We start from the raw sequence: 12072 nt of genomic DNA on the forward strand, positions 1-12072 counted from the left end.
TAAAGCATGCTTTTTCACACAGAGGTGCTGCTTTCAGAAGAAATGAAATCTTTGAGAGAGTCACGTACATCAGAACGGTTCTGCCTGCCTCTTCTATAATATTGTTGGTTGCTCTTGTAAGACGTAAATGCAATCTGAAATACGTACTGGGAAATCATCTCAGTAAAGTTTTAGCCCAGGACAGCAAAACTAAAGATGTATCTCAAAAACAAAAAGAGAAAAAAGATCTAACCTTTGTGTGTTTTCATTAGTATCTCCCTTAATGTTCAAGATTTACCAACTCTAAAGGACTTTTCATGTTGAAAGTGCTTTCCAAACACTCACCTACAGCTATTTACTTAAAGACTTCTGTTAAGAAGGTGAAAGGAATGTACTGGGAATGTCTTTCTGTGGAGGCTGACAAGCTTTTTAATGGAAAAGATTCTAAGTTTCCCTTTTCCCTGTTGTTTGAATCTTAAGCAGTAATATTTAAACTCATGAGGTAAGGAATCATCTAAATATATTGTTCGTAATTACATCAGCACATTATAAATTTCATTTAATATTTGGCTAATGATGGCATGTTTTTAAATCAACACCAAATATTCTCTGTAATGCTTTCTGAAGTTTGTTTTAAAACAAGCAAATTAGCTATCAGCCTTATATATGTTTTATTAATTTTCTGTGTTGGTGCTACGTGGTTTTACATTGTTTTCCAAAATAAATAGTCTATTCAACATGCTTTCTTTTTAAAAGTGCATCAAAAGGTAGTCATGTGGAAACAGTGATTGATTTTAAAAAAATAGTAAGAGCGTATTTAAATACCTCATACTGTATTTCAGAGAGATTCTGATTTTATTAGATTTTAATTTTGCAAAATCAAATCCTAAGAACACCTGCATCTGCCTCTAGTCATAGAACATACTTCCATAATTAAAAAATAATAACAAAACAACCCACAAAAGAGACAGTCCCCGACAACCCAGTAATCAGACAATGACCAAAAATGCTTCTATTCACTTTTCAACCCCTCTGCACAATTCAAATTAGGTGTGAAGTGTACAAAATGACAGCAAAACATTTTAGATTTCTCGGACCTGAGAAATATCTTCCTTAAACCTTGCTTTTTCAACAGACCCTTGCCTGGAATGCTAGCTTTAAACACAACCCGTTTAATCAGGATGGTTAAGATCACCCACTGACAGTATGCTGTTTGACTTCCTCCCAGCCGTATCGCATCGATTCAGCATGATGTCCCTCCCCCAGCTGCAGCTTCCAAGCCACTTCCTTCCAGCCCAGTGTGCGGCAGCCTGTCGAAAGTCAGTGCTTAAAAGATGTAACGTACTTCAGGGTATTTCTAAAGTAACTTCTGTGCCACAGTGTTTGCTGTTATCTTGTTCTGCAGCAATCATGCTGTGGCAGCTGGACTCATGAGAGAAACTGTATAGTTACAATCAGATCGATAAGTTCAGAAGTACACCGTTATCTTTTTCTGCTTGTCTGTAAGAACAACAAAATAGCATGTCTTGCACCTCCACGTACTCTGTTGGCTTGTACAATGATTTCTCATATACGTGCACGACATGTGAAGTGCTCCAGGTAACCCATTTCTGTACTGGCTCATTGTATATTCTGGCAGCACCACACGAATGCAACAAACTGGAATAAACTGTTATATACCCTCGTGTCTAGAATAACAGCTGGTCTTGATGGAACTGGTTAGAAGCATTGGGTGCCTTGAGAGGCACAGGTGAGGATTTATTTTACATTTCTGTCTGATGTGGTTGTCTTAAAGCTCTCCTTGCTAACAGAGGAGCTCTATTAAACAAATATCCATCAGTACAAAGCCTTTGGATAGGAAAAAATAAAGTTCTTGATCCCTTGTTGCTAAAACACCCCCATGTATGAAGTGAAGTCAGTGGAGGCCACGGTGGTGTTTAAGTTGTATGTTTGCAGAGATATTTACTGTACTGGGGCTAATCAAAATTTAATGACCAAAATGTCTGAAATGATTGGCGCCTAGAAAACTTCATCCAAAATTATAAAGCTTGTTTGCCAGTTGTGGCAGGTACACCATCTGCAGCAGCACAGACTAAATCATCTACAGGGCAACACAGAGACAGCTGTAGGTACCCGAGAGCATTGCACTCTTGCTTTATATGTGTACAATAGAGGTGAAAATATTTCTTGTTTGTAGGAGACCTCCATTTGTCTCCCTGCTTCCAAAGAGCATCAGGGGACCGCTGAACCTAGGAGCCACTGGAACAGTCATTCAAAAGTCTGTGGGTGGTCTCAGCAAAGAAACCACTCTGCTAAAGAGAGTGGCGAGAAAGAAAGGTGACGGGATAGGAGAAAACATGGCTTAAGGAATTTAGGGGGTGAATTGGAAGATAAGTGTTTATGGAATGAGTCTAGTTCTATTTTGCTCTTTCAGCTTCTGCAGGTTGGTTTATTTGAAACAGATTTTGCTTCTGAACTTGGAGACAAGTATAAAAAATCCCAGTGCTTGGGGATGACTGTAACGAATTTTCTGATTACGTTGGCCTTTCTCATTTTTTGGACTGTTTTGGGTTCACTTGTGGTATAGAACAGGAGGAAAAATAAAATCAGTACTAGTCTTTGCTACCTACATAATGAGGCCAGGCTAAAGTGAAAGGGAACGTGGCAATGGAATAATAATTTACACAAAATAGGAGGAAAGACCTTGTGAAAAGACCTGGGAGGACTGTGACATGCCGGTTCTATATTTGAGGTTTATTGGAACAGAAACGAGAATAATTAACTTTAAAGAACCAAACCAAACCAAATCAAACAGACCAAGCAACCAAAAAACCACAGAGAAAATGCAGAATGCTAGATGTTAGAAATAAAAGGGTTTGTAAATGCTTCTCGCCCCTGCTACATGCCCTTACAGACTGGTCCTGCATATTTGTTGCTCACATTCCAGCAACTCTGGACTGGCTTGCAAGCTTCATACATTCCCACTGCATAGGAAGCTATTTAGGATACATCCTACTGGCCCTGGCGGCCTGGCTGAGGGATCGCTCCTTCCTCTTTGCGCTGTCCTCCCAACCAGCGTGCTTCCCACGCGCTGTCCCTCTCTGCCATGTTTCCTTCTGGTGGAAACTTTTCTGACCTGGTGCTGGGGGTGGAGGGGAAGGGCCTTGCATGGGGAGGGTGTCCCAGCGCGTGGAACAGTTGGTGAGCAGTACAGATACCCTCCATTGCAAACATCATTTGAGCAGGCACGGAGTGGGTAGGATGGAGTCAATGACACTTGTATTCTCAGCTTCTTCCCACTCCCACTGGTCATTTCAATACACTTTCACCTGAATATAAACAGCTAGGAAGAGCTGCTAGTAAAATAGTACTATGCAGCACATAAAGCACGTTCAGAGCCCTTCAGCAGACTTGTAGAATGGGAATCATCTAATTTCGACCCCACCCCCCATAAAGATGGACACCTGTAGAGGGATCATAGAGGAATGAAGGTGGGTTAATTAACATTGATAACATACAGCTGTGGGCTGGCTTCAGGGGCGGTGGGTTGGCTGACGTGGATAAGGTGCAGCTGTGGCTGGTTCCTGCTAAGTAGTTAAATAGCTCTAAGGGGCATAGAAGGAAAGCTCTGGATGAAGAGAGAGCTGGGAAAAGGGAGAGAGTGCCCTCGATGTAGGAAAGTCAAGGAGATGGCCCAGGGAGAAGAAAGTGACCTGGATGAGGAGGGGCTGGCTGGAAGAGGAGCATGGAGAAAGAAGACTGGGCAGAGAAGAGGCAAGAAGCAGGGTGGGCTCGTCTGAAGAGGATGAAGGGATGGCGCAGATGGTAGATGAACTTTTGGAACCTTGTGGGGGATGGGTGGCTGTGCTGGGGCGAGGTGTGGGAACTACTTACTGAAGTTAACCTGGTATGGGATGGTAAAAGCCTTGCTGCAGCTGGCTAGTTTTGATAGTGCTGTGACAGACACCTTCCAGTAGACCAAGTTGCTCCAAGCCCCATCCAACCTGGCCTTGGACATTTGCAGGGATAGGGCAGCCAAAACTTCTCTGAGCAACCTGTTCCAGTGTCTCATCGCCCTTATAGTAAAGAATTTCTTCCTAACAGCTAAGCTAAATCTACCCTCTTTCAGTTTAAGGCCCTTGCCCCTTGTCCTATCACTTCATGCTCATGTCAAAAGCCCCTCCCCAGCTTTCTTGTAGGCCCCCGTTAGGTACTGGAAGGCTGCTGTAAGGTCTCCCCAAAGCCTTCTCTTCTCCAGGCTGAACGACCCCAACTGTCTCAGCCTGTCTTCATAGCAGAGGTGCTCCAGCCCTCTGATTATTTTTGTGACTCTCCTCTGGCCTTGCTCCAACAGGTCCCTGTCCTTCTTCTGTTGGGGGCCCCAAAGCTGACACAGTACTGCAGGTGGGGTCTGGTGAGAGCAGAGTAGAGGGGAAGAATCGTCTCCCTTGACCTGCTGGTTGCACTTTCGATGCAGCCCAGGATAAGATTGGCTTTCTGGGCTGCAGGCGCAAATTGCCTAGCCAAGTTGAGCTTCTTATCATCTAACACCCCCAAGCCTATCTCCTCAGGGCTGCTCTCAGCCCAGCCTGCGTTTGTGCTTGGAGTTGCCCTCACCCATGTGCAGGACCTTGCACTTGGTCTTGTTGAACTTCATGAGGTCCACATAGGCCCACCTCTCATGCCTGTAATGGTCCCTCTGGATGGCCTCCCTTCCCTCCAGTGTGTCAACTGCACCACACAGCTTAGTGTCGTTGGCAAACCTGCTGAAGGTGCACTCAGTCCCAGCATCCCTGTCACCAAAAAAGATGTTGCACAGTTCCTGTCCCAGTACAGACACCTGAGGAATGTCACAGGTCACATGGACATTGAGCCGTTGACTGAAACTCTTTGAGTACGACCATCCAGCCAATTCCTTATACACCCAGTGGCCCATCTGTCAAATCCATGCCTCTGCACTTTAGAGAGAAGGAGTATGTGAGCAAGTAGAAAAGTATTTATGCAAATACCTTTCATATGACAAGCCCAGATAATTTAACTGAAAAAGACAGTAAGAAGGATCCGGATCACCTAAGAGAATAGTCACTGTGTTAAAAGACAAGAACGATTCTGTGAGAAGACTGGCCTGTTAAAAAAAGTTTGTAAGAAGAGAGAGGAAGACTTGAGAATGGAAGTTTGAATGTTTTCACCTGAGGTGTGAAGAGGGGCACCATGCCAAAATAAAATATTTACTTAAAATAAAAAACACAAATGCTGTCAGTGGTCATGAGATATTTCACTTTCATTGCAGAATGTTCCTGTTCTGCATTCCCAAAGATAAATGTCCAAGTTCTTGCAGCTTCTCTGGGCAATTTTTTTATGACTGATTCTTATTCAGCCCTGAGCAGTAACCAATGAGTCCGAGTAATCAAATTGGCCACAGAATCCATAAATCTCTGTGTAATCTCAGAATAACTGCTGCAAGGGGGTTATGTCAAAAGTCACTGAACAACTGTAGACAAGAAGCAGCAAAGAATTTACTGGTCTATTTCTTTCTCCTGACATGCAAATTTGCCTTCTAAGCAGGAACCAGTATCTTTGTTAAGACTTTTGCTTTCAGCTGCTTTCCCTTACCCTCATCTGAAGCAACTTTTTGTTTATTATTAACATAAATAAATAGATACTTTTGGTTCATTGTGTTTCATATGCTTAAGATACTAAGAGATGCCTCTGGACAAATAAGTCAGTTGGCCCAGATCCTAGTTAAAACTTTAGGGAGGCTGGGGTAGGCTCAGTAGTCTGGCGAGCTGAGTATCAAGCTTTGCCACTGCCTAAAAGGTCCTGTTCCCTTCCTCTCTTTCCATCCTCTCTCACTTGTTTACCAGCATTAGGACCTATTGGACCTCTGCAAGGACTCGGCTCAGAAAGAATCTAAGAAGCACCACCACAAGGTAGGAAGAGAAAAAGGCAAAGAGGAGGCGTAGGGGTAAGGAGGAGACTCTAGAGGGAGGGAAGAGGGGAGCAAGCAAGACCTCCCCCTTTCCATGGCAGGGACTTACTAGACTGGTTGATCTGTTCTTGGAACTGCAGGTCTAGGAGCAGCTCTCTTGGGATAAAATGTCCAGCAAAGACAGCTCTTAACACACTGATAAATTTACAGACTAAGGACCTAAAATGGACTATGTATCGACTGTACACATATATGGACTGCAAATCCTGTGATAGAAGAAGTAAATACACTGCTTGTATAGTCCAGATCATTTATTGCTTCTTACATAAGAACAAAATAGTAAAGAAATTGAAAGATAACGAGAAGCAAAACCAAAAGAGGAGTCTCCCATAAAATTCTTCTCCTGTTAACATCAGCTGTTTTGCTTTCCAAGGATTTTCAGAATCTTCTGTGCTAGCCTGCCTTCACTGTGAGCCAAGATCAGAAAGCTGAGCCAAAGTGGGATTAAGACGTGAATCTTTGTTCTCTGGAGTGCTCTGTGGAACAAAATCACAATATCATTAAGGTTTACAGTGTTCTATGAATGGGAAAAGAGGAGACAGACTGGGTTTTTACTATGCTGGGATTAATTTAAACATCAGTATTATCAAATCTTCCAATGTGCAGAGCAGTAATGAAATGTATTTCTCCTGTTTTCTTCACTCTGTGCCATCTTCCCCATTCACTGCTTATAACGGGACCACACACAGGACTGAAGACACTGCAAACTCAACTGCAATCTGGATTGAATTCAGGGTGAAGTAGAAAACTGTGGAGGGTGTGGCTGAGCAGTCTTTCTCCAGCACAGTTTAACTAGATGTTTTGCCTGAATATTTACAGAGTTATTAATGCCTATTGTTCATAAAGCTTTTATCCAATTTTTGAAGTTGGTGAGAACTTATGGCCTTTGGCATAGTTTTTAGTATGCTAGAAAATAAAAAAGAAATTAAAGAGTTGACCATAAACAATGACAATTGGATATGTTTGCACTGTGAAGATGACAGACATGATTACAAGGACTTGACTATCAGTTAATTTAGTAATGAACTGTTTGAGCTTATTTTTCATGTGAGCTCGTTTATCACTGAAATCGTTGCTAGGACACTGTGCTTTGAAATTTGAAACTTGCTCTAGAAAAGAGCAATTGTGAAAAGGTTTTTAAACATATTTTCTCCTTGGCAGCCTCTATATAGTGAAATTATTGCTGCAAAGTGGTTTTATTATATCAAGATCTGATCTTACAAGCCCTTATATCTGGACTTCTCTGTATTCAGAGTTGCAGAACGATTCGTGTTAGATCTCTGACTGAAGTTAAGCATGCATAAAATGGATCTATTCAGCTGGCCTTAAATTCCTGCTAAGTTCCTGTGCCTAATATTTTCTTCTTGGTTAGCTCCTGACAGTTATCTGTCCAGGTCACTACTTTGACCATGGAAATCATTCTTCAGTGGTCACTAGCTTTCACCGCTGAACAAACACAGAGGCTTGTGTAAAGTTGAAGCTGTGCGAATATGAGCCAGGCTGCGTAAAACCCCAGTGAGATGATGAATGGCGCACATTACATGCCTGTTTGGCATATTGGCTAAGTCCTTTCAAATCCTAGTCCCTGGTAATTTTTAGCAAATCTTGTGGCTTTTCTCTCACCTTTTCTGTGTCAGTGTATCTTTAAACACTTACAGTCTATTCTAGATGATGCAGATGGAACTGGGATTCTGGCTGCAAGCACTGGAGATCACTCTTGACAGCCATGGCTGGTTGGTTTTGGCAGAAGCAATCCCTGCAGGACCTTGCCTCATGCAAGAGCAGGACAGCAGCTGGCTGCTCTAGGGAGCATCCAGACAAGCAGGCCTGGGTGAGTTGGAGGAGTAGGGAGGGGTAAATGGGCTAGAGAGTCCTTAATCCATGCAGTGGGAGCGGCCACTGGAAGGAACTGGTCTGGGAATCCCAAATAGGAAATGAATACTAAATTTCTTTTGTATGTCAGAAAGAGGAGGTTTTCAGCTTTCTGCTAAAAATTCTGAAATAGGTATATATACCTCTGAATATAAATACTTAGCTGGATATTTCTGATCTTACAGATAATTGTGTTCTGCAGTTATTTGAGTGTTATGCACTGAAGAATCTTTCTTGTGAGTTTGGGACCCAGGAGGCCTGACTTTTTATCCAATTTATATCCTTTTCCGAAGTGACTATTTAATTAATACCAGGGGAATTAGTCCCCATTTGCAATAGTCCTGGTTTAATTTTTAAAGTGTCAGAATGTGACCAGATAAGTCAGTAGACATGTAAGCCCAGAGATGTGGTGGAATTGTGATTCGAAAGATGACGGGAATCATGTTCGTTGTACTCTGTCTGGGATTGAGAAAAGTATTTACAGCTTAAGAAATATGCATTACATGCTATTGTCATGAAAAAACAATCTCACTCCTTGGAACATCTGGGAAAAGCAGACAAACAGAAGGCTGATCCCCAGGAGTATACAGAAGGCAGAATGAGCGATCTGCCTGCCCTCTGCTGATATCCCTTCATCTCTGTTTTTGCAGAATCAGTCTTGCTACAGTAAATGAGAAAGTAGTCTGCTTGCCCTGAAGACTTGGGGCCCATGAGTGATTTTGAGATTGCAGAAAGGATGAATTGGCTCTGAGACATTGGGGAAAATGTGAGGATAAAGACCTCACTTATGGGCTTGGAAAGGGGAAAATTATGTTGGGCTGGAGGGAGAGCATGGTTACTTGCTGTGCTGAAGGTAACGGAGGGAGCAGGGGGTGGGGACAGAGAGGATCAGTTTATTCTAGTGTGGGACTCTCCAAGGGGGTACGACCTTCCACATCATGAAATGACAATTAATCCAAATCTTTATAAACTGGTTTTAATCAAGTCTTCTAGCAATAGCACGTAAAGCTCTGACTAAAATCCCCTCACTAAGAATCTGAGAGAAGTTAACAACCATGCAAATGCCACCCACGCAGCTGGTGGTTATGGGCCCAGAAATCGGGGCATGCCAAAAACCACAGGACAATATCTTAAACAATATAGCGCCTCTGCTATGCTGCCCTCCTCTGCCGATGGGGTTAGTGTGGTTCCCGAGCTGGCTGTAGTGTCTCTGCAATCCTCCTTTGAACGCGCTGCCTCCCTGGATACCCCTCTCTGTCGTATGGCAGAGACCTACCCCACAGCCAGCGGCAAGGAACCCATGGGTTTCCAGTTTCCACTAGCTAGTTGTTGGCTTGCGAGAAGCTTTGCAGTACGGGCTGACGGGAGCGATGCCTGAGGATATGAACTGGTGTACTGGGAATGAGGGAGCATGAGCAACATGTCTCCAGAGAGTGGAGATGCGAGTTTGTGTGGACGGCAAACATCTATCATGGTGGGGTACAGGCAAGTGTGGTACTCCTTTCCTGCATGGGATAAATTAGGAATTGAATTTAGACAACTACAGCCCCAGAACAGAAAATTAAGATGCAGTGCATGTGACAGCTGAGGTTTTGCAAGAGGTATTGAATCACTTCTATGGAATTTTTCTGTGTGCAAATTGAAGGGTTTAGTTTCGGGGGAAAAAAAAAGATTTGAAAGCTGACTAAACACCAACAGTTCAGACAAATACATACTCTGTTCTTCATTGTTGTATATAGGCCTCTAACTTGCTAATGCTGCTGTTGAATTGTGCAGATTGCCTCAAAGTTATAACAACACTCATCTCCTATATATGAGGCAGTGTAGGAAGAACTCTTTTCAAAAAGTCACAGAGGATTGAGGATGAAATAGATGACTTTGTATACAGATATCTTTAGCTAAAAGAACTTGATTATAGGAGAAGTTTTAGTCTATAAAGGTAACAGAGTTTGTCAACTGTTCCCATCTGTCTCGTCCCTGTCCTGTGTCAGCAGGGGGAAGTAGTAACTAAGACCTTCTGTGGCTTAGATGCTAAGTGCTTTCATTGGAGTATTTTTGTCCGCCCTCCTTTCTTTCCCTTTTTGACATCAGTAGGAAGTTTTATTTATACACTGCTATGAGATATCTACTACGGAAAATTACTGACAACTGCTTTGTCAGTGACGCTGATGTCCAAGAAAATCTGCTTCCTTTTACAACATTTTTGTTAATCTGGATTAAAATATTGCAGGTGCTGCTCAGATTTCTACTGCCTGGAAGTTATTAATATTGTTTCAATTAGACTGATTGCTGTAACAGCAGTTTTCTAAAAATTGCAGTGATGGTGGCTTCAAGGCACGCGGTGTGAGCAAGGACAACTCTTGTTCCCCATCCAGACCTCAGGCTGTCTCCAAACGCCGTGCCTGCTCAGAGCAGAGCTAGTTTAGCCCCACCCTCTGAGCAGTCCAGCCTTTATTTATATGAAATCTGTGGTCCAACTGGCTTCAGATGGCGTGTGTATGTGCGTGTGCCTGCCTTCTGAGTGTGCGAGACGAGCTGGGATCATGAGCCAGGGTTGTTCCAAGTGGTTTTAATCAGCAGCCCATTAGAGGAGAATGGAAAACTTCTAACAGGATAAGAACCGAGTAAGTAAACCTAACTTTGAACTTGCAATCTGGACAAAACAAATGCAAATGAAAATCTTCATAGTCTGTCAGTTTTCAGATAAATGATCACTTTCAGAGAGAAAGCTGTGCATGCTGACAGGAAGGAGGCAATTTAAAAGGACTGGAATGAAGGAAACTGTAAAAACAAAGTGGGAATTGAGAATGCAAGAGAGAAAAAAATAGCAAATGATTGTTCACGAAGTTGGTACACTCTCTTATTCTTTTCAGCTGTGGACAGGACGTGTTAAACTTTAACCTCTTGCTTTCTTGAATGCTGTTTTGCGACTGAGTAGTTCCTTCTGAAAAAGGAGTGAAGATTTCTGCTCCTCACCTGTCTGCTGGCAGGTCTGTTCTCCTGAGAGCATGGTGTGGAAGAGCTCGCCACGGCTCCTTGCAGAACGCCCCATGGCATGCTGCTGGTTGCCATTTCTCACTTCTTGTTTTTTCACAGGTTGTTCCTGTAACCCCATGGGAGGTTACTTCCCAAATCTTTGCTCCTCTGGAACTCGTGACTTCTTGCCAGGCACCAGGAAAGTGTTCAGCAGCAGAAATGGGGAAAAGTGTCTCTAATTTTGGGTAGAGCGTGCCTTTGACTGTTTTAGCCTGGCAAGACGTGGCTCCTTGGACTGCACCTGCAATGTGGCGAAGGGCGAAGTGAGGACGGCAAAGAGGCCATGGTTTGTGGGCAAGTCCCCAGGTGCCGCAGGCTTTGTCGCCCTCGTCCCTTCCTTCTGGCCTTAGTGGTGGCCATCTGTCTGTTCTGCCAGACCCTGACTCCTCTCATGACCAGCAGCATCCTTTCAGCAGTGGTTAATGGGGTTGCACCCAACAAACTGACTAAAACACAGCAAGGAAGATACAAGGTCTCCCCAAGCAACACTCACTGCTTCCTCCCTGGCATTAATTCACAGACAGTGAAAAAGGTAAGTCAGCTGGAGCAGAGTGCTGAGCAATAATTAGCAAAGCAAGGGGTAGCGAGTCTGGCAGGATCATCTGAGTCCAGCTAAAATTAGCTGAAGCTTGGAAGTCTGAGATCTGTATACAAACAAATGGATGATCTAATGACAGTGGCATATGTGCAAGCACATCTCCGTTACCAGCTCCTCAGTGTGGTGTTATTAACGCAGGAATCCTGAAATCTGACTGTAACATGGCATTGCTTTGTGACTCCAGGGAGATTTCAGTTTGTTGCACAGACCATATTTTATTTTGGCTTTAGGAATCAGTTCAGAGGCTTTACAGTACAGGCACATAAATCAGGAGCCAGTGGGGTTTCATGGAAGTGACTGAGGCTGTTAATTTAGCACCAGGACTGCAGCTGCCCTGTGTTAGTTATCTGCTGGTCAGTTTTGAATTTTGCTGGGATTCTGCCGAGAAGCTGAATTTGACTGCATTTACTTTAAAAAAAACCCCAACACTTTTCACATTTTCAAATCACACTATTTACTTTGGAATCTTTGTCCCACAGTTTTTACTTTGTCCTTAGGTTACCTGACCTCATGTTTATTTTGTGTAAGTTTCCTAGTCTGGGTGTTAAAACCTAACAAACGTAGACACCGTTAGTTGGAAAATGTGGTTTATTAAATG

The 12072-nt window shown here is 43.2% G+C and overlaps 1 protein-coding gene across 2 annotated transcripts in view; it reads left to right on the top strand.

Moving 5' to 3' along the window:
- The first annotated feature begins 10110 nt into the window (after window positions 1-10110).
- Window positions 10111-12072, top strand: part of CPED1 (cadherin like and PC-esterase domain containing 1) — a 155106-nt gene continuing 153144 nt past the window's right edge. Inside the window, exons 1-2 of one of the 2 annotated variants that reach the window (XM_027809038.2) lie at window positions 10111-10464; window positions 10937-11408. In XM_027809038.2, coding sequence (XP_027664839.2) covers window positions 11160-11408 — 249 coding nt within the window. In that variant the 5' untranslated portion in view covers window positions 10111-10464; window positions 10937-11159. Of the gene's footprint in view, window positions 10465-10518; window positions 10831-10936; window positions 11409-12072 lie in introns of those variants that run through there. The other variant, XM_027809039.2, reaches the window with a different exon arrangement.

This window comes from Falco cherrug, chromosome 5, assembly GCF_023634085.1.
Source record: "Falco cherrug isolate bFalChe1 chromosome 5, bFalChe1.pri, whole genome shotgun sequence".
NCBI classification, from domain to species: domain Eukaryota; kingdom Metazoa; phylum Chordata; class Aves; order Falconiformes; family Falconidae; genus Falco; species Falco cherrug.